The sequence below is a fragment of the Marmota marmota genome, unplaced genomic scaffold (genome assembly GCF_001458135.2).
Source record: "Marmota marmota marmota unplaced genomic scaffold, marMar, whole genome shotgun sequence".
Lineage (NCBI taxonomy): Eukaryota > Metazoa > Chordata > Mammalia > Rodentia > Sciuridae > Marmota > Marmota marmota.
Genome location: NW_026000185.1, coordinates 20,887,892 through 20,909,851, shown reverse-complemented (window position 1 = coordinate 20,909,851; position 21,960 = coordinate 20,887,892). Strand labels below are relative to the sequence as shown.

The window sequence follows — 21,960 nt, the reverse complement described above, 5'->3', positions numbered from 1 at the left end:
CGCCCTNACTGCTGGCCGGCCGGCTGGCCTGGCCGGGGCGGGGCGGGGCGGGGCCCCAGAAACAGTCGTTTATTGGTCCGAACTCAGAGCCCCGCCTCCAGGGGAGGAGCCCAGAGAACCTAGGCATCCGGCTCAAACCGCCAAGGGAGGGCGGCGAGCTGGGACCTGGATCCCTCCCTCCAATCCTAACTGTTAAGGACCAGGAGCCACCCAAGCCTAGCGTTCAGGGTCCTCGCCACCGGTACCTACCCTCACGGCTAGTCTCCGGGCCTGGCTCGTTAGTCTTCTCTACACCAAATGTGTCTGCACCGCCCGAAATAGGCCACGTGCGCTCCCGCCCCGGCCTGGGCCTCTCGCTGGCACCCCGCCTGGAGGGCGGACCCTGTTGCCTCCTCACCTCTTCCCTCTTTCTTTCCTTTGCCCTTTTTTCCTTTCCCCGCATCTCCTTCTCTTATCCGCTGGCCTACGGGATACCTTACTTCTTGAATACATACTACCCGAAGCAACAACCATGCAAGTTACCGCTGCTATTTATTGAGTGCTGTGTCTACTATGCTCCAGTTATGCTAAGAGTTTTTACACGCTTGATTTCCTTTGATCTTCACAGTAAGGATCATGGCCCGTTTTACAGATGAGCTAAATGAAGTTCTGGGAGGTAAATTGCTTTGCCTAAGTTATATGGTAGGAGTGTCATAGCATTCCTGACAATTGGTAGCCCAGAGGGAAAATTAGAAATTAGAAGCTCTCAGGATATTTTTCTTCCTTCCTTCCTTCCTTCCTTCCTTCCTTCCTTCCTTCCTTCCTCCCTCCCGTTTGTTGTGTGTGTGTGTACGCGCGCAGGCAAGTTACCACTGAGCTACATCCCCAGCCCTTTTAATTTTTTATTTTGACACAGTGTCTCACTAAGTTGTTTAGAGCCTCCCTAAAATTGCTGAGGCTGGTCTTGAATTCACGATCCTCCTATTTCAGCCTCTGAACAGCTGGGATTATAGGCCATGCTACCACACCTGGCAACTTTTAAAAATTAGTTTTGTGAGCGTGGTGGTCCAGGCCTATACTCCAGAGATTCTTGAGGCTGAGGCAGGAGTGTCTCAAGTTCAAGGCCAGCATGGGTAACTTAGTGAGACACTGTCTCAAAATATAAAAAGGGCTCTGGATGTAGCTCAGTGGTAGAAGATCTTTGGATTCAAACCCCAGTATCTCACACACACACACACAAAAATTAGTTTCAAAACAGAAGAGAGATCTTTTACAAATTTTAATTTACAACATTTAACATGTTGGGGTTATGGAGGCTGAGATTGTGGCTCAGAGAGGGCTCGCCTACCATGCATGAGACACTGGGTTCTATCCTCAGCATCACATAAAATAATATAAAGATACTGTGTCGGGCTGGGGATGTGGCTCAAGCTGTAGCGCGCTCACCTGGCATGCGTGCGGCCCGGGTTCAATCCTCAGCACCATATACAAACAAAGATGTTGTGTCTGCCAAAAACTAAAAAATAATAATAAAAAAAATACTGTGTCCACCTATAACCAAAAAAAAAAAAAAAGTGGGATAAGGGAGCTTAGCTCAGTGGCAGAGTATTTGCATAGCATGACTAGGTTCAATCCCCAGCAGTAAAAAAGAAAAGAAAAAGTTGGAATATTACATATAGAAATTTCCCACTTCTCTTGAACAAGCCAGTACGTACCTAATTCTCCCAATTTATGAATAAATTGGGGCATCCAAGATTCAGAATGGAAGAAAAGAAATAACACGCAGTAAGTATTTACAATGTTGTTTCTTTACAATAGTCCTATGGGGATCAATATCTCCATTTGACCAATGATAAAACTCAGCCCTAAGTAATTTGCTCAAAGTCTCACATCTCATAAGCAGCAGAGTCCAAGCTTGTTATTCTATTGCATTAAACTCTATCTTGGGAATGAAATTATACCAAGGAAATTCGTGGCAGATGCAGGACTCAACTGGATCATCCATCTGCAAAGCCTGGGGCATAATTTGGAGTTTGGAATAACATCTACTCAAATTTTAGTTCTTCCACAGAGCTGAGAGAAGAGGGAAAATGTCCAAATATCACATGCGAGATTCCTCCAAAACTACTTTGTGTTTTTTTCCTTTTTTTTTTTTCTTTTGGTACTGGGGATTGAACCCAGAGGCACTTTACCACGGAACCACATCCCCAGCCCTTTTATTTGTTGGTTTTCAGGCAGTGAGACCTGACAGGGAGTGTAGCTCAGTCATACAGCACTCACCTAGCAGGTGTAAGGCTCTGGATTCCACCATGAAAAAAAAAAAAGTAAATAAGCAAATAAATATGATAATTTATGAAAAAATAAGGGCAAGATGATCCAATAGGGAGTGGCTATGGTTGGAGGGTTTCTTTAATGTGGCATCTCTGAAGAAATAATATGAACCTGGAATGATTAGAAAGGTTAACCATTTGAAAATCTGGAGGAATGTTTGAGACAGAACTGCAGAGGCCTTGAAGCAAAAAGTTGGCATGTTTAAGTCAGGTACTGAGTTATGCACCTATAGTCCCCATCCACTCAGGAAGCTAAGGCAGTAGGATTGATTGAACACAGGAGTTCAAGGCCAACATAGGCAACATAGCAAGACCTGTCTCAAAAAAGAGAAAGGAGGAGCTGGGGCTATATCTCAGTTGGTAGAGTGCCTGCTTTGCATGCACAAGGCCCTAGGTTCAATCCCCAGCACCACCAAAAGAAAGAAAAGGAAAAGGAACTCTACATGCCTCAGAAATAGAAGACTTGTGTTACTGGATCTGAGTGTACTAGCAAGGGTAAATGTAGTAGACAAGATGCAGTAAGTAGGGATCAGATAATAGCTGCATCTCCAACAAAGGCAGAGAGAATCAGTGAGGAGACTCAGCAAGTGAAAGGAGGCACCTACTGTTACTAACACAAGGAAGAGGGGCTCCATCCAATTGCTCTGCAAACATGTACAGTTATCTGTTTGCAATCACATGTGGTTTCTGCTCTTGAGAGTCTCATACTCAATAGAGTAGAAGATTGTGATAAGGCTGCAGCTGTAGCTCAGTGACAGAGTTCTTTCCTAGTGAGACCCTGGGTTCAATCCCCAGTAACTAAAACACACACACAGTCACATAGATTGTGATAAAAATGCTTAGCATGTGCAAGGCCCTGAGTTTGATCCCCAGCACTGTTAAAAACAAAATTGATATAATTATGAATCATCTGTGAACACACAAAAAGGACAGTAGGCAAAAGGACAATAGGTCTTCTGGCAGAAGAGTAGTGGAATGAGTGAACAACTCCCTGAGAGGAACAGGCATTGGGTGCAGGCCTCTCTGAGATAAATGCCAAGGGGATAAATGTGAAGGGCCTTCAAAGAGGGAATGCGACAGTTGGCAAGGAGTTTATGGGATTGTAAACTCTTATGAAGAGCAGATCATGTTTCAGGGATACCCTTCATAAAAGCATTTGGTGAAATCTATAGATACTAGGTCCTTCCTAGGACTGGGAGTAGAAAATTGAATTTGGAACTTGACTTCATTCTTTTATTATTATTTTTAATTGTCAATGGACCTTTATTTTATTTATTTAAATGTGATGCTGAGGATCAAACCCAGGGTCTTACACATGCCAGACACCTGCTCTACCACTGAGCCACAACCCCAGCCCTTGACTTCATCTTGAATCCCTGAGGACTTCGTGCGTTCTTTTTATTCTTCATAAAACAAATCATCTCCCATAGTTTTGTTTTTCTTATTATTATTTGATTTTTTTTCTTTGAGAGATGGGGTTTTGCTTTGTTGCATAGGCTGGCTTCAAACACCTAGGTAAAAGAGAACATCCTGTCTACAGGCACCGCCACCGCACCTAGCCTACCACTGAGCCACATCCCCCAACAAAGGAAACAAAATTTAAAAGGCACAGAGCTGAAACCACACAAATGTTAAGCCGTGAATGCCAATCAAGTGTTAAGCTTCACAGAGAGGGAATGGGAAGATAGGGCAAATGTTTTCCATGGCGGCGGCGGGGGATGTAAATTGGCCAGATGTAGTTTTACCAAGTTCACTGAAATTAGCTTGGAAGCCGAACTGATAGAGTAAAAAGGGAAAACAGCAAGGATGATCTTCCAAAATCGCCGAAAGACTCCATTCAGGCCAATGGATACCGGTGCACATTTAGCCGGAAGTTGCTTAGAATCCCCGCCCTGGACGCAAAGTTCTGGGTACTCAGCGTGTGCACTACTTGGCAGGGGTGGAAGGATCGGTAGGGCCTTTCTTACAGTAAGCTTTCACTGCTTTCTAGGGCAGCGTGTCGGATGGCTAAAATCTCGCGTGAACTTCTACCCAGGACTATTCCCGCTCGACCATTAGCTGAGAACCGGACTGGAGAATTTGCAAAGCAATCAAATATTGCTTAGAAGAATGAAGGGGCGTAATGTTTTTAGTTCCCAGGCAATCAGGGGAGTTCCTCTATTTCTTTCCTCCCTATTGGCGTTCTCCTTGGAACGAATCAGGAATCGGAGCCCTGCTCCTGAGGATGCGATGGGTGCTGGTAAATTCGGTTGTCCTTTGCAAGGGATTAGAAAGCAACCTGTTTAACCCTTCCTTTGGACTTTGCAACCAGATGGTGTTTGTTCCGCCCCAGGGAAGCGGAGTTTCCCAGTGTCCCCATAGGCCGTGCATCTGTGTTGGGACTTTCTGGGCTACATGGGTCTGCAACACTTAGGCTAACAGCCACTTTCCACCCATTCCCCGTATCTTGCCCTCCCTCCCTCAGCGTCGCACAATTTTCCTTTTAAGTATCATGTTCCAGGCTATTGCCTATGGGCTGTTAGACCTTAGGCCTCTGGCATTTGTTGACGAATCTGAATCTGGTGGCCCTTTTAAAACCCACTGTGAAGGGTAGGAAAGTGGCTGACCCTGCCAGGATAACCTATTTAATGGGACAAAGAGCACAAGGGACCTACACAAGTTTACAAATCCTTTGAGGGTTTTGCCTGTGGTGTCACATTTATACTCTTTCAACCCTTGTCCTGCATGTACGTACACGTGTATACACAACCACACACCCCTACAGAGTCCAAGCCTCAGACAAGAAACAGTTTTATTAGTAAGGAGACACATGAAAATGTGGCTGTCAGGCCTTGCAGCAGCCCTAGCCTCTGGGGCTTCTCCTCTCTCTAGTCCTGCCCTTGCCCAATCAGCTGATTTCTGCTGATGGCCACCAGAACCTGGATGTGGCATTCAGGCTGGATGCCATGAACACTCCTCCTGCTATTTCACCAGTGACCAGGTGTCAGGGTGGGTCCAGGTCCTCAAGGGACATAGATCTGGGCTCTATCCAAGAGTGCTCTTCCTGGCTAAGACCATGTCCAGTGACCCAAGGTTAGGAGTGGGATCTACCTACCACACAGCAATACTGTCCCCATCATGATGATCAAGATGCCCTGCCTCATCTGACACCGTAAATTCCAGATTTCCCTTTGCTGCACCTCATAGGGTCAAACAAACTGATTCAGGGTGTTTGGTCTCCCATGGCAAGTTTGGGAGGAGTAGTTCTTATCAGTCAAGCAGCAGGAATTTGGGGTTCTTTAAAGAGTTTTCAGGCTAAGGCCAGTTTCTAAATTTCAAATTAGTATTTACTGAGTGCTTACTGTGTGCTAGGCAGTGTTCTAGAAGTTGAGGGTGTAGCCCATACTGGCAAGGTCCTAACACCAAGCCAGGACAGTTTCCTGAGCATCAATGTTATGGTCTCCAATTTCTATCTATTCATTCCTTTCTCCCATTTCTTCCCCTTTGTTTCCCTCCCACCACCTCCCAGGCCCTTTCTACTCTGCTTCAGCAGCAGATAACCCTCCCTTTGGTTTCCTGGGCTTCCACCTTCCCTGGACCCTATCATTCTAGTCCCACTGGTGGTTCCTCTTTGAGAGGCCTTGCCCGACCATCCCCTATCCCAAAGGGCCTCAGAACCAGGTGCCCTCGCTGGTGCTTGATACGGGCAGAACTGTCACCAAAACCCTTGCCACACTCTGCACACTTGTATGGCTTCTCCCCAGTATGTGTGCGCCTATGTTTGACCAGATCTGAGCTCCGGGGGAATTCCTTCCCACAGAAGCCACACACGTGGGGCTGGCTGGGTCCAGAAGGCTGGGCCCGGACTCGAGGTCGAGGAGCCGTGGGTGCTGGGCCAGGTGGGTTATGTGGCCGTAGGAGAGTAGATGGTGGTGGTGGCCGGGCACGTTCACCACGGTGGGTTCGGAGGTGCTTGACTCTGGCCGAGCTGTCAGCAAAACCCTTGCCGCATTCAGGACAGAGGTAGGGTTTCTCCCCAGTGTGTACTCGATGGTGTTTCACCAGGTCAGAGCTTCGGCGGAAGCCCTTGCCACACTCGGGACACTTGTGGGGCTTGTCACCAGCCAGTGGTGGGGGTGGCTCCCCAGCCTGTGGGCCTCCAGGCTCAGGCTCCAAGCCAGGCAGGCCAAAAGGCCCATCGCCAGGGTGTGAAGGGCTTCGAGGTGTCAGTGGGGGGCTGGTGCCAAGAGGAGGTGGAGGTGGGCTGGGGATCAAAGGGGCTACAGGGTAAGCTGGAAAGCTGAAGTCCTGGGGCTCCATATGAGTGAGGCGGTGGCGAAGAAGTGTGGAACTGAGGCTGAAGGTGCGGTCACATTCTGGGCAGGCATGAGGTCTCTCGCCACTGTGTGTGCGGAGGTGCTTAACCCGGGCAGAGCTGTCAGCAAAGCCCTTGCCACATTCAGGGCACAAGTAGGGCTTCTCTCCTGTGTGCACCCGCAGGTGTTTCACCAGGTCGGAGCCCCGGGCAAACTCCTTTCCGCACACATCACAGCCAAAGGGTTTGGGCCCCAGGTGACTGCGTTGGTGGCTCAGGAGGCTGCAACTTAGCACAAACCGTTTGCCACAATCAGTGCAAATATATGGCTTGTCCTGGGCCTTGGGTCCCTGTGCAGTTGTTGTGGCTGCTCGAGATGGCTGCCGGCGGGGCACCACTGGCCGGGGGGCTTGCTCCCCCCGGTGTGTCCGCTGGTGCTTTATGCGGGCAGAACTGTCACCAAAGCCCTTGCCACAGATGGCACACTTGTAGGGCTTCTCACCAGTGTGTGTTCGCTGGTGTTTCACCAGGTCAGAACTCTGCCGGAAGCTCTTGCCACACTCACCACAGATAGTGGGGCGCTCACCAGCAGGTATCCGAGGCCGTGGAATCTTTGGGGGACCCTGGGCTGGTGGCCGGGCCCTATAGGGTTTCTCACCACTGTGAGTTCGCTGGTGTTTAATGCGGGCTGAGCTATCTCCAAAGCCCTTGCCACAGACCCCGCACTTGTAAGGTTTCTCCCCTGTGTGAGTCCGCTGGTGTTTTACCAGATCTGACATCTGCCGGAAGCTCTTGCCACACTCACCGCACACCGCAGTTCGATCACTACTAGCTTGGCCCCAGCGTGGTTCTCCCAGGACCCGGGGGCCTCGATTCCGAGGCTGAGGCTTTCCTAGTCCCTCTCTCTGAACCCATAAATCATCCCAGGTCTGGATACCTTCAGGTTTGAGAGAATCATTTCCTACTTCATGACCTGAGGCCAAATCTTCTTCTTCCTTGAACCCCAAGTCATCCTCCTCTGGTGGGGTGTGTTCAAACACATCTGACTGAGAAATCACCACATTCTCACTCCCTAGACCTGGGAAAAGAAAAAGGAATTGTAGCTCTCACCTTTTGGCTTAGCCTCTTTGGTGTGTGGTGGGGGGAGGGGGGAGTGATGGGAATGAAACCCAGGGCCTTCAGCAATCCTTCTACAGCACTGAGCTACACACCCCACCACCTCTCCAGGAAGACTTCCTTGACAATGGATCTCTTTCTCCTCTGAACTTTTGAAGCACTTATTGTCTGTGCCTTTCAATAACAATGGTAATGACTTCCTTTTACTATGTCCTAAATATATGCCAATATATTTAACTATATATGCAAATATATATGCAAATATAAAAATAAGTAATACTGTATCCTTGCAAACAATCCTAGAAGGTAATACTATTAGGTTACTATCCCCATTTTACAATCATGGAAATGCAGAGAATATAAGTGATTTGTTCTAAGTTAGAAAGTAGCCAAGCCAGCTTTTAACTCAGGTCTGTCTGAACCCAACCACGTTTTATTGCCTTTATATGGAAAACTTGGTATTTGCTCTTTCTATTGTACTTTGCTATATTAGCCTATTCTGTAATTTATTACTTCAGTCTTCCTGTGTCTTCTCACATACATCTCTCAAGATGCTTAGGGGTGGTGGGAGAGATAAAGTATCAGTAATTATAACTGTGGGTTCAGAACAATTATAGGGCTTCTACAATTGCTGTGCGATGTCACAGCAGAAGAAACAAGGAGACAGAGAATGGCATTCACAGCACAGAGAAAATAGTGGAGAGGAATGGAAGATAAAGCTGGAAACGGTTGTTGGGACTAGTTTGAGCATGCAAGATTTGGATTTAATGCTAGGCTAAGTATAAGGCTTTAATTAGTAGCCAGGGGGGAGCTAGGAAGGTTTTTGAGTAGAAAGACAGGATTAGATCTGGAATTGGATCAATTTGCCTGCAGAGTGCATCACTGGAGAGAAAAGGGCAGAGGTGAAGACTGTGGGGGAGGGGAGGAGTCCTTGAGAAGATGCCCATAAAGGCCTGGCACACAGTAGGTACTCAGAAACGCTGGCTCCTTCCTTTGGTTTCTGCTCCCCTCCCCCTCTCTCCTTGGAGACACAGCTTACGACCAATTTTTCTCGGTGGGGCAGAGCCCAGCACTGGAGTCCCCACCCAGCTATTACCTGTCTGTGCAGCGCACGGCCGCGGCTCTCACCTGTGCGGGCGCTTCTTAACCGCTCCCTCTCCTCTGGGCCATGGAGATCCGAACCCCAGGGTTCTACGGCGCGTTCCATCGCCAGTACGCCGCCCTGGGCAAGGGGACAGACACATAATCCTGTGGTCACCACAACCATGTGCGGCCCGCGGACCTTGCCGCTGCCCTCTGTCGGCCGGCGCGGGCACCCGACACCGGGCGCGGTTCCTGGTAACTCCCGCCGGCGCCACCGGCCACCCCTGCACCTGCTGCTCCTCCTCCCAGCACGCAGCCGTCCCTCTCACCTCGTCAGCCGCCTCCAGCTCAGCCACCCGGTGCCCTCCCAAGTTCCTCTGCAAGGTGCGGGTACCCGAGCCACCGGCGGCTCGGAGATGCGGGATCCGCGCCAACACGGGAGGGGGCCCGGTCCCAGGCGTCCCGGGGGCGGGGACGGGAAGCGGAAGCGCTGGGGCGTATAGAGCCGCTCTAGGACCTGGGAGGAGCTGCACGCCAGTTAGGGATGCCGGTGTTGGCGGGAGCTCTGTGGCCCGCGGGTGGCTGCGTGCAGCCGGGTGGGCTACTCTAAGCCGAAGACAGTGGCCCGAACTCGGTGGTATTAACCGTGTGCCTCCTGGGCTGCAGCTGGGTGATAAGGGCTGAAGACTCTTCCTAAATGTCGCTGTGTCTCTGGCCACCGGCGCAGACCTCGGGGGCTGGCGGGCAGCGCCAGCCACCCTAGCCCGGGAGAGACAAAGAAAGAGGAATCCGGACACGGACCCAGGGAAAGGAGTGGGGGAGAGACCAAGGCAGACAAAGGGCGGCGGAGACCCCAGACGGGGCGGGGCGGGGCGCTGAGACACTGGAAACAAAGCCCGGCTGGTCCGAGAGGCCGAGGACCGCGGTGGGGGCTGGGCTAGGGGAGACCGAGGCAGGAGCAGGGACTAGAGGGGAACGTCTGGTAAATGCTGCTAGGGAGAGGGGGCAGATGCAATCAGACCTGCAGCTCCCAAATAGACCCTGAACCAGACTCACCCAGTCTTAATGTAAAAGCCCTGAATCAAAAAGGGCTCGGCTGATTAAAAATACAGGGGCAAAAGATTTGCCACCAGAAACAAGAGATGTAGAAAGATATAAGAGATAGCTATAAAGGCATTGAAGCAGTCTTAGGAGCCATAAGAAAAAGAAGCAAGCAGCGTGGAGGGAATCAGACCCAGAGTCAGAGAAACAAAGGACAGCAGTCAGTGAAAACAGGCAGAGACAAAGAGACAGAGACACAAAGAAAGAAGCTGCTAGAAAGACTGGGGACAGGCTGACAACCCTGCAAAACTAAGCCCAGAAAGAGGCTGAAGAAATAAACCCTTTTTCCATCCTGGTGGGGCCCTGGCTGGGGCTGTGTTCTAGTTAGGGGACCCAGGACCCTGGAAACATGCTTCCAGGATCTGCTTTTGTGGGAAAAGAGACTGAAAGATGTCTTCAGCCCCTTTGCCAATGATGAGGAGGGGTAACCACGGTTTTTTTTTTTTTTTTAAATATTCTTCACATGAGCCTTAGTGCTCAACTAGATGATTGGCATAAGCAGTTGACAAATTCCAGATCTGTCCTTGGAGTACTATCAGTTTAAATGGGCAAGCACACAAATCTTTAAAAATAAAGAGAGTTTGCTTAGCATGCAATCAGATTGGATCCCCAGGACAGGGGGGGTGGGGGTGTGTGTTAGAGAACTGTAAGGGTGACAGTTACACCAACCTGTTCAAGATAGTGTAGGAGAGCTGGAAAAGTTCTAATACATGGGTCTTTGTCTGATAAACATGGAGGCTTTATATTGATCATAATCCCTAAAGACAACAACCACCCCCATATTTCTGATTGTTGAAGTCACAAAAGATCAAAATCCCTAAAGTCTAAAATCCTAAAAATCAGGGCTGGGGATGTAGCTTAGTGGTAAACTGTTTGCCTGGCATGCATGAAGCCCTGGATTCCATCCCCATCAATGCAAAATAAATAAATAAAAATAAAAATCTGAAAATCACAATCCTAAAAGATTAAAATCCAAGATATTGAAATCATGAAAGAAAGTGGAAATCGTGAAAACTGCAATGCCAATTAAAAAAAGAGCCAGACCTGGTGGCAGACACCTGTAATCCCAGCAGACTGGAGCAGCAGGATCGCGAGTTCGAGGCCAGCCTGACAATTTTGTGAGATCCTGTTTCAAGATATACATAAACACGGGCTGGGGATGTGGCTCAAGCGGTAGCTCGCTCGCCTGGCATGCGTGCGGCCCGGGTTCGATACTCAGCACCACATACCAACAAAGATGTTGTGTCCGCCGAGAACTAAAAATAAATAAATAAATATTTAAAAAAAAAAAAAGATATACATAAACGCTTAGTTGATATAGCAGTTACATTGCATGCACAAGGCTATGGGCTCAGTCCTCAGCACCAAAAAAAAAAAAAAACCAGGATAAAGTGCCCCTGGGTTCAGTCTCTAGGACTGCATTTAAAAAAAAAAGCAGTAAAATACTGAATTCTGGGAAGGAATTAGTGTGTTGTTTTTTTTTTCCTAAGAGACCAAATTTCAGTGTGTTTTCCAGGCTGGTCCCAAACTTGGCTCCAAGGAGCTTATCATCCTCCTCATTCTACTGGCTACTGGGTAGGTAGAACTATAGACATTCACCACTGCACCCAGTTTTATATTATAAGCAGAATAGCTGCATCATGTTGGGCAGAAGAAACACCTAGAAACCTAATAAAGCATTATTTTGGATGTGTCTGTGAGGATGTTTCCAAAGATGAATGTATGAACCCAAGTGGACTAAGTGGGGAAGATCTGCCCTCAATGGGCAGGCCTCATCCCATACATAGGCTGAAGGGAAACAAATGCAGAAGGTGAGTGATCTCTCTCAGAGCTGGGACAGAGTTTTTTTCTGCTATCTAGACACTAGAAGTCCAGACTGGCTGACCTTTGGACCCTAGGACTTAACACCAGCACTTCAGGCATTTTTCAGGTGTTCAGCCTCAGAAGAGTTCAGGTGGTCAGCCTCCTATTGGGAGTCAGGGTCTCTGGTTCCAAGATGAAGCCTCTGGACCTAGACTGAACCATGCCAATGGAATCCTAGGGTCTCCAGACAGCCTGTGGTGGGACTTCTCAGCCACCACAATCATGTGAGCCAATTCAATTGAAATCCCAAACCATAGTGACAGATTTGGAATTAGGTGGGATCAAGCATTCTAAAAGTGAATTTCAAGATGTTACCAATAACGTTCATTTTTTCCATTCATACCAATGCAGAAAAGTCAGATGGGTAGATTGATAGGCCATGTAATATGGCAAGGAAGGAAAATTTGGTTTAAAAATCATTTGTTTGTATTGGCATTCCTTCCAGCTGATGAAATTCCATGAGTTCTTTCTCTCTTTTTCTCTCTCTTTCTCTCTCTCTCTCTCTCTCTTTCTCTCTTTTCCTCTTTCTCTCTCCCTTTTCTCTCTCTCTTTCTCTCTCTCTTTCTTTCTTTCACCAGGGATTGAACCAGGGGGAAAAATCACATCCCCAACTCTTTTACTTTGAGGTAGGATCTCACTGAGTTGCTTAGGACCTCACTAAGTTGCTGAGGCTGGCTTTGAAATTGTGATCCTCCTGCCTCAGCCTCAGAGCCACTGGGATTTCAAGTGTGTGCCACCATGCCTAGCCCCAGGAGCTCCTAATGAATTAAAGTTGCATTTGCTTGAAGAAGCTAGTTAAGTTTCAAACTGACTTGTTTGAAAATAATTATAAGAACTAGGGGTACAGTTCAATGGTAGAGTACTTGCCTACCACACATGAGACCCTAGGTTTGATCCCTAATACCACAAAGACAAACACAAAATTATGTTTAAAGCAGGATAAGAAGCATGGGTGTTGCTGTTCACTCACCAGTATTGTTTCTGCCAAATTTGTGGTCTGCTATGAATACATTCAGAATGGATTTCTGCATACCCAAAACAATACAGAAGCATCACATGGGAAAATTTAGTAGATAATGACTGTGTTGGTGTCTATCAAATCATAGAATGATTTCAAAAAGAACAGTGCTACATAGAAAATGAATGTGAAGTAGCTGTGCGGCGGCGTGCATGCCTGTAATCCCAGTGACTCAAGAGGCTAAAGCAGGAGGATCAAAATTTCAAAGCCAGCCTCAGCAATTTAGCGAGGCCCTAAGCAACTTAGCAAGATCCTGTCTCAAAAAATAAAAAGGGCTCAGTGCTCAGTGCTATGTGGCTCAGTGCTTAAGCAACCCTGTGTTCAATCCCTGGTATCCCCCCACCCTGCCACCGAAAAATAGCACAGAACATACATACAAAGTGGCAAAAACGGGTCTTCTATTTTTTTTTCTGGGTACTGGGCACTTTTCCAAGCTATATTCCCAGTCCTTTTTTATTTTGACACAGGGTCTTGCTAAGTTGATGAGGTTGGCCACAAACTTGCAATCCTTCTGCCTCAACCTCCTGAGTTAAACAGGTATGTGCCATCATGTGTGGCTTGCATGCTATTTAAAGGCTGTTCAATAATTCTGGGAAGGGCTGGGGATGTGGCTCAAGCGGTAGTGCGCTTGCCTGGCATGTGCGGGGCGCTGGGTTCGATCCTCAGCACCATATTAACATAAAGATGTTGTGTCCACTGAAAACTAAAAATTAATTAAAAAAAAAAAATTCTGGGAAGATCAGAGTCTGAACCCAGGGCAGGGGTTGGAAGGTATGGAGAAAAGGAGACCAATTTTTTGATGGAAATCAACTGGATATACTTGTGGAGGGTGAGAATGAGAGGAATTCAGAGTGATGTAGGGGTTTTTTTGTTTTGTTTTGTGGTGCTGGGGGTGGAACTCAGGGCCTCCCAGATGCTAGGCAAATGCTCTACCACTGAATATATCCCTAGCCTCCCAGAGTTTTAACTAAGACATTGGGGCTGCTCAGTCTGATGAGAAATGGAGGAGGAGGGGCTGTGGTAGAGTGGGAAAGATATAATCATCTCTTCCCTTTATATCTAAATACTGTTTCTCTTCTGGCACTTTTAGCATGAATGCTGTGAGTCACACCTACTTGTGGCTGTCTCTCTCCCCAGAGGACTGAAATGCTGACTTAATTCACCCTGTCTGGATCCTTGGCAACTAATCCACAAGAGCAGTCACTGGATATTAGCTGGCAGAACTACCATATTGCTCAGCTCATGTAATAATAATAACTAGCATTTGCATGAGCTCATCTCATATGCCAAAGCACTATTCTAAGAGTTTTGTGTATTAACCCGTATTAACCCATGTGCCGTAGTCTGTCTTTTCTGTTTTTTGCAGTACTTGGGATTAAATTTAGAGCATTTTACCACTGATCTACATTCCCAGCGGCTTTTTTTTTTTTTTTTGGATAGAGTCTTGCTAAGTTTCCAAGACTAGCCTTGAACTTGGGATTCTCTTGATTCAGTCTCCCAAGTCACTGGGTTTACAGGCCTGTACCACCAACATCCGGCTTGCTGTAATCTTGGTCATGTCCCATGAGGGAAATTATTTGTTTACTTATTTAGATACTGGGGATTGAACCCAGGGTGCTTTACCACTGAGATACATCCCCAGACCTTTTTAGGGGAATACCGAGGATTGAACTCAGGGGTACCTAACCACTGAGGAACATCCCCAGCCCGTTTTTGTATTTTTTTTAGAGACAGGGTGTCTCACTGAGTTTCTCAGGGCCTCCCTAAATTGCTGAGGCTGGCTTTGAACTCTTAATCCTCCTGCCTCATCCTCCTGAGCTGCAGGAATTACAGGCATGTACCACTGCACCCAGCCAGACCTTTTTCTTTATTGGTACCAGGGATTGAATTTAGGGGTACTCAACCACTGAGCCATATCCCCAGCCCAATTTTGTATTTTATTTAGAGACAGAGTTCCATTGAATTGCTTAGCATCTCACCATTGCTGAGGCTGGCTTTGAACTCTCGATTCTCCTGTCTCAGCCTCCTGAACCGCTGAGATTACAGGAGTGCACCATCAGCCTGGCTTCCAGCCAAACCCTTTTTTTTCTTTCTTTCTTTCTTTTTTCTTTTTCTTTTTTTTTTTTAGTTATAGGTAGACACAATATCTTTATTTTTTATTTTTATGTGGTGTTGAGGATCGAACCCAATGCCTCAAGCATGGTAGGTGAGTGCTCTACCTCTGAGTCACAACCCAGCCCCCAGCCAGACTTTTTTAATTTTATATTTTGAGACAGGGTCTTGCTAATTTGTGAGGGTAGCCTTGAACTTACAATCTTCCTGCCTCAGCCTCCCAAATGAGCTTCTGTGAATACAGACATGCACCACTGAGCCCAGCTTAAGGGAGAATTATTAATGGTACTGTTGTACAGATGAAGAAACTGAGTCACCAAGAAGTTAAAGTAAGACATCCAAGGTCACATAGCTAGTAAGTTCACACAATTCTAAATAACTGCATGTCTCTATAGTCATATGTACCTTGCAAAACCTACAAGGAAGTTCCTGTGAGAGAAAGACCCAGAGAGGCAATTTTTTCTTTTTGGTAGTGCAAGAGATTGAACCTAGGACCTAGCAATGCTAGGCAAGCATTCTACAAGAGTACATCCCCAGACTGAGAAGCAACTTTTCTATGGTTACATAAGGGAGACAGTGTTAGAAATGAACTTTAAGTAAGGATAAAGTAAACACATGGCAGCAGGGGATGTGGTTCAGTGCTTGCCTAGCATGTGGAACTCTGAGTCTGAGCTTCAGGACCATTAAAAAAAGAGAGATAAAAAAGATATATACATGACGATCTGGGTGAATCTTTTTTTTTTTTTTTTGGTACCAGGGATTGAACTCAGGGGCATTCAACCACTGAGCCACATCCCCAGCACTATTTTGTATTTTACTTAGAGATAAGGTCTCACTGAGTTGCTTAGCACCTCACTTTTGCTTAGGGTGGCTTTGAACTAAAGATCCTGATCCTCCTGCCTCAGCTTCCCAAGCTACTGGGATTACAGGCATGTGCCACCTCTCCCAACACCCCCAGCACCCACAGGCATTCTGATAGCAAAACTTAAATATGTGTAATTCATTTTACACAAGGAAATTGGAGTTAAGAGAGGTTAAGTAACTTGCTCAAGTTTGTACAGCAAGTAAATATTAGGCATTGGGGTTTGGAGAGTTCTTTCTGACTTCCAGATGAGGTGCCTTTTACGTGTCCTGCAGTCTCCCAGCCTTTGCCTCTGACGACCTTCATTTATTCATTCTTTCAAGAATCCATGCATCTAGTATATCATTCATCAGTATCTTTTTAAAGACACTGGGGAATACAGAAATTGGGAGGACATGATCTCTGCCCTCAGAGAGCTCAGTTGGGAGCAGAGACAGGTAAGCACAGGTGGTTTTTTAAAAAAAAAATTTTAAAAATATTTGTAGATGGACAGCATGCCTTTATTTTATTTTATAATGTGGTGCTAAGGATAGAACCCAGTGCCTCACACATGCTAGGCAAACACTCTGCCACTGAGCTACAGCCCCAGCCTTTACATGTGGGTTTTTAGGGGCCTCTGAAAGGTGCTGGGGAGTCTAAAGGAGGGGAAGGACTCTGTCTGGAGTAGCTGGGGCAGATTTTGTACAGGAGGCAGAGCCCCTTGAAAGAGGAAGAGGTGTTTTCCTGGTACAGAAAATGTGGGCAGGGCCAGTATGTTTGGGCCACAGAGATGGAGTGATGAGGACTGGTGGCAGAAACTGTCTGCCAGGCCAGAGCTCCAATTTGATTCTGAGGTCACTGGGGAGTCTCTGAAGGGTTTGATCAAGGGGTTCTTTGGCCAAAATTCTGAAATAAGTTCTCTCTGACAGTGGTGTTCAAAGACCTGGAGTGTTTTTTAAGATTTTTTAAAAAATATTTTTTAAGTTATTGATAGGAGAGAAATGAATTACAGTATATGGGGTAGAGAGAGAAGATGGGAGGGGAGGGGAGGGGGGATAGTAGAGGATAGGAAAGGCAGCAGAATACAACAGTCACTAGCATGGCAATATGTAAAAACGTGGATATGTAACCGATATGATTCTGCAATCTGTATACGGGATAAAAATGGGAGTTCATAACCCACTTGAATCAAATGTATGAAATATGATATGTCAAGAGCTTTGTAATGTTGGGGCTGGGATGTGGCTCAAGCGGTAGCACGCTCGCCTGGCGTGCGTGCGGCCCGGGTTCGATCCTCAGCACCACATATAAATAAATATATTAAATAAAAGGTACATCAACAACTAAGAAGAAAATCTATTAGGGGAATGAGGTAGAGCTCAATGTTTAGCACTGATCCACAGCACCAAAAACATCAAAAAGTCCATGGGTTCTAGCTCAGTGGAAGAGTACTTGCCTAGTGTGTGAGGTCCTGGGTTCAATCTCCAGCTTTGCAGGAGGAGAAAAAGTCTAATACATGAACCAAAAAACTGATGGCCCCTTACTTTCAATATTGTTTGTTTTATGGTGCCGGGGCCCCTTTGTAATTTTTCCCCCTTTTTCATTGGGTATTAAATGTGGGGGTGCTTTACCATTGATCTATATTCCCAGGAATTTTTATCTTAAAATTCACATATATATGTGTATAATATATATATAATTTATTTATTTTGGTGGTCTTGGGGATCAAACACAGGGCTTCAAGCATGCTAGGCAAGTGCTCTTCCCAAGCCCTTATTTTATATTTTAAAATATTTTTAGTTGTATCCCAGCACCACACACAAAAATATTTTTAGTTGTAGATGAACACAATTTCTTTATTTATTTTTATGTGGTGCTGAGGATCGAACCCAGTGCCTCATACATGCTAGGCAATCACTCTACCACTGAGCTACAACCATAGCCCTATTTTTTATTTTTGAGACAGGGTCTCACTAAGTTGCTGAGGGTCTTGCTAAATTGCAAGATTGGCCTTGAACTTGCTACCTACCCTTCTGCCTCAGCCTTTGAGTTGCTGGGATTACAGGTGTGCATCATTGTCTGATAGCCCCTTCTACTTCTAATCCCATTATGGGTTTTGGTCCATCAGAAACCCTAGGAACATTTTTGTTATCTTGTGCAAGACTTTGTTACACCTGCTAAAGAGAGCAGCCTGCTTCCTTCCTCTCTGCCCATATATCACCTGGCACCCTGGTGACAAAGGCGCTTGGAATAAAGGCATGTAGAGAATGGAGGGGTTGAAGCTTCGGGTCCAGGTATTCCTGGATTTGGCTTTCCCCACCTCTCTGGTCTGGGCTGGTTTGAGCATCTCAGCTTCCTATAACTGCCCGCCCCCTTGTTTGCTGCATTCAACTTCCTGCCCTACCAGAGGAAGTGGGGAGTGATAGCAGGTGCAGAGACAGCTAGCGGAGCCATGGTGAGTCCTTGTGCCCAGGAAGCTAGGCATCCCCAGCCTAACCCCCTACCCCCACACAGTCCCCAGACCCGGGTAGACCCATAATAGGCTGACTTTTCCAAGTCTTTGGGTTCAGGTGATACTGAGGTCCTGCCTGCCACTCTCAGGAGTCTTATATCACCCCCCCACCCCCAACAGGACAAGGAGTATGTGGGTTTTGCTGCGCTCCACAACCAGCTGCACCGCAAGTCCGTCAAGAAGGGGTTTGACTTCACACTCATGGTGGCAGGTCTGGAGGCTCTAGAGAGAGACTTGGGGTGGAGGTGTCTTCAGAAGACCCTGGCTGTCCCCTCATCTAATCAGTTGGCCTGTCCTGTCCACAGGGGAGTCAGGTCTGGGGAAATCCACCCTTATCAACAGCCTGTTCCTCACCAACCTCTATGAGGATCGGCAAGTGCCAGAGGCTAGCGGTAAGATCCTGCTGCCATCTCCAGGCAGTGCCCTTGACCCCCTTCCCTAGGTTACATTCTTCCTTCAAGTTCACTCAGTGCCCACTGCTTTTCTGAGACTGTTTCCTCCCTTGAAAAGGGGATGGGGCAACTGTAACACTGGGAAAGGAAATTAGTCTTGCTTTGAGCCCTATGCTATCCTCTGTCCTCTCCTTTCCCCCACAGCTCGTTTGACACAAACATTGACCATTGAGCGCAGGGGTGTGGAGATTGAAGAGGGGGGCGTCAAGGTGAAGCTGACCTTGGTGGACACACCTGGCTTTGGGGATTCTGTGGACTGCTCAGACTGGTGAGGAGGAGGGAAAGTGACAGGGACTGAGCCTCTCAAAGCAGCTACTGTGTGGAGGCCCAGGGGACAGTTGCAGGGCTGGTCTGACCTGGTTCCCTGACTCAAAATGAGGCACCTGTTTCTGGAAGCCATCTGGCCCAAAGTATGCTTCTTAACTTCACATCAACACCCCCACCAGTTTCCCTTGATATATGGATGGAGCCAAAGGAACTACTTCTCATCCCCATAACTTGGCCAGCCTTGTCTCCTTGCCTGTGTGGCTTCTGATCTTTGACACATGTCCTCTCTCCTTACCCCAGCTGGCTGCCTGTGGTGCGCTTCATTGAGGAGCAATTTGAGCAGTATCTCAGGGACGAGAGTGGCTTGAACCGGAAGAACATCCAGGATTCCCGGGTCCACTGCTGTCTCTACTTCATCTCACCCTTCGGCCGGGGGTCTGAAGGGGGATCCTAAGGGTTGGGGGCCTTGGGGAGTGTACGAGGGAGGCTTTCTGGGACTGGGCCCTGATTAATTTTTGGGTGCAGGCTCCGGCCCCTAGATGTGGCCTTCCTCCGGGCGGTGCACGAGAAAGTCAACATCATTCCAGTCATTGGCAAAGCAGATGCCCTGATGCCCAAGGAAACCCAGGCCCTCAAGCAGAAGGTGTGCGTGGTGTCCTTGGCCCCAAGTGAAGCCAAAAGTCATGACCGATCTCAGCTTTGACTTCTTTGATCTTAGGGTAGTCTTTTTGGAACACTGTGGGAGAGTTTTCGGGAAAGGTGGGCAGCAAGCTGCCAGAAGTAGCCATGTCTTTAGAAGTTTAAAACAGCCTGAGGGGGTGGGGATATAGCTCGGTTGGTAGAGTGCTTGCCTTGCATGCACCAGGCCCTGGGTTTAATCTCCAACACCACACACACACACACACAAGCCAGTCTGAAACAGGGCTTGGTGTCACACTGAAGGCTGAAGCAGGAAGATCTCAACTCCAAAGCCAAAGGAACTACTTCTCATCCCCATAACCTTGGCAAGGTGAAGTGCCCCTGGGTTCAATCCCTGGATGGTGACAGGCTGGATATACAGCCCCAGGGCTAGATACTTAGCAAAGGCCTAAGAGCAAAGGCATGGACATGATGACCCCTGACATCCCTCTGGCCTTGTGATGCTGATGATCTCCTACCCTAAGCTCTTCAGAGTCTTAAACTATTGTTTCTCTCAGGTCTTTCATGGTCTGTTTATGTCTGCTCTTAGAATCCTATTTATCATCACTGTGACTTGATTTTGTTTTTACGTTATCTTGTATGTCTGTCTCTCACCATCTCTGTCATTCCCATCTTTCTGTCTCTCTGACTACCAGATGTCTCTGTATCTCACTGTGTCTGGCCATGCAATGTCTGTCATTCATGGCCTGTGGATCTCACTCTCTCTGCATCTTTCTCCTCTGAGATACGGGACCAATTGAAGGAGGAGGAGATCAATATTTACCAGTTCCCAGAATGTGACTCTGATGAGGATGAAGACTTCAAGAGACAGGATGCTGAGATGAAGGTATGAGAGGAAGAGGAGGAAAGGGCAGAGCAGAGGTTAGGTGTGGAGATGGAGGCTGAGGTTTTTGCCCACAAGCAGCCCACGGTGACTCCTGACCCCTGCCCTCTAGGGAAGCATCCCTTTCGCAGTCGTCGGTTCATGCGAGGTGGTGAGAGACGGTGGGACCCGACCAGTGAGGGGACGCCGCTACTCCTGGGGGACCGTGGAGGGTAAGGCCAAACACAAGTTCTGAGGCCAGCAGCAAGCAGAAGCTGCACCCAATATGTAAAGTTGGGGCGGGTTCTAAGTCCTGGGAACTCCTAAGAGTCAAAAGAGGGATACTTGGGCTGCAAACTGAGGATCCTTGGCTAGATCAGCAGCAGGACTCCCGGGTGACTGAGGGTGGGTTTGGACCGGAAACTCCCTGACGCTCACCGATCCGCCCCCCAGTGGAGAACCCACAGCACTGCGACTTCCTGAACCTGAGACGGATGTTGGTGCAGACACACCTGCAGGACTTGAAAGAGGTGACACACGATCTGCTCTACGAGGGCTACCGGGCCCGCTGCCTACAGAGCCTAGCCCGGCCTGGGGCTCGTGATCGAACCAGCCGCAGGTGAGAACCAGGACCAACGATTTTGATGCTTCCAAATCTCCACTCCTGGGGCAGCGTTCGAGACTGCACAGTTCCCACTCTTGACCCTGCCTCCCTATCCATGGCCCCACCCCACCCCACCCCCCAGCTCTCTTTCTCCACCCACTTGGCCTCCGACTCTAACCTCCCAGACACGGCCCCGCCTCCTAGACTCAAATTCCTCCGGCCTTAACCTACAATTTCAGATCCCGTCCCTGATTCCTGTCTCCCTTCCCTCTACCCGCTAGTAAACTTTCCCGCCAGAGCGCCACAGAGATCCCGCTGCCCATGCTGCCTCTGGCCGAGACGGAGAAGTTGATCCGCGAGAAGGACGAAGAGGTGAGCAAGCACCTCGCTTCCCCTCCACCCAAAGCCCCAGATCCTCTTCAAGGTCCCTCTCTGGCGTCTCCGGGTTTCACTGCCAATAATCTTGCCCCACACAGCTGCGCCGCATGCAAGAGATGCTGGAGAAGATGCAGGCCCAGATGCAGCAGAGCCAGGTTCAGGGCGAGCAGTCGGACGCTCTCTGAGGCTTCCGCCCGGCCCGGCCTTACTTCGGCTCCGCCTTCGGTCCGTTTCTTGTCCAATCCCGGGGCCCTAGACTGCCCAGCCTCTAATTCCGGAGCCTCAGCGAGTGGCCCACGCCCACTCTTGCACTTGCTTTGTGTAGGTTCTCGGGGCTAAAGGTTCAGCCCGTCCCGGAGTTTGTAGCTCCGCCCCCCACTTCGCCCTGGGCTCACTTCCAGGAGGGGCCTCCAGCCCAGCTCCTGCCAGCCTCTCCCCACTTTGGGGTGTCGCTCCCCTTCAAACTATATCTTCAATAAAAACTTAGCTTCCCGGGCGCCACGCAAGTC

The 21,960-nt window shown here is 48.2% G+C and overlaps 2 protein-coding genes across 3 annotated transcripts; one reads left to right on the top strand and one right to left on the bottom strand.

The window, feature by feature from the left end:
* Window positions 1–5,082: 5,082 nt before the first annotated feature.
* Znf48 (zinc finger protein 48) lies at window positions 5,083–9,309 on the bottom strand. The gene is made up of 3 exons (XM_015491295.2): window positions 9,132–9,309; window positions 8,848–8,941; window positions 5,083–7,681 (listed from the first exon to the last, which is right to left on the bottom strand). The coding sequence occupies exons 2-3, from the start codon at window positions 8,924–8,926 to the stop codon at window positions 5,892–5,894; spliced, it is 1,869 nt and encodes a 622-aa protein (XP_015346781.1). The 5' UTR covers window positions 8,927–8,941; window positions 9,132–9,309; the 3' UTR covers window positions 5,083–5,891.
* On the top strand, window positions 8,970–21,952 carry Septin1 (septin 1). 2 transcript variants are annotated; one of them, XM_048789788.1, is made up of 11 exons: window positions 8,970–9,188; window positions 18,370–18,460; window positions 18,555–18,641; window positions 18,846–18,969; window positions 19,269–19,403; window positions 19,494–19,611; window positions 20,392–20,493; window positions 20,603–20,702; window positions 20,923–21,088; window positions 21,355–21,445; window positions 21,550–21,952. In XM_048789788.1, exons 1-11 carry the CDS (start codon window positions 8,985–8,987, stop codon window positions 21,634–21,636), a joined length of 1,305 nt encoding a protein of 434 aa, XP_048645745.1. In that variant the 5' UTR covers window positions 8,970–8,984; the 3' UTR covers window positions 21,637–21,952. The 2 variants fall into 2 exon arrangements, with proteins under 2 accessions (XP_048645745.1, XP_015346778.2); XM_015491292.2 differs by lacking the exon at window positions 8,970–9,188 and adding an exon at window positions 18,077–18,192.
* Window positions 21,953–21,960: the final 8 nt, after the last annotated feature.

Excerpts from the sequence above, each read along its gene's own strand:
- Znf48 (XM_015491295.2), bottom strand. The coding sequence starts at position 8,926 with ATGGAACGCGCCGTAGAACCCTGGGGTTCGGATCTCCATGGCCCAGAG. Across the intron at positions 7,682-8,847 it reads GTTAAGAAGCGCCCGCACAG|GTCTAGGGAGTGAGAATGTG; the intron begins GTGAGAGCCGCG and ends TTCTTTTCCCAG.
- Septin1 (XM_048789788.1), top strand. The coding sequence starts at position 8,985 with ATGTGCGGCCCGCGGACCTTGCCGCTGCCCTCTGTCGGCCGGCGCGGG. Across the intron at positions 9,189-18,369 it reads CCCAAGTTCCTCTGCAAGGT|GACAAGGAGTATGTGGGTTT; the intron begins GCGGGTACCCGA and ends CACCCCCAACAG. Across the intron at positions 18,642-18,845 it reads GCAAGTGCCAGAGGCTAGCG|CTCGTTTGACACAAACATTG; the intron begins GTAAGATCCTGC and ends TTTCCCCCACAG.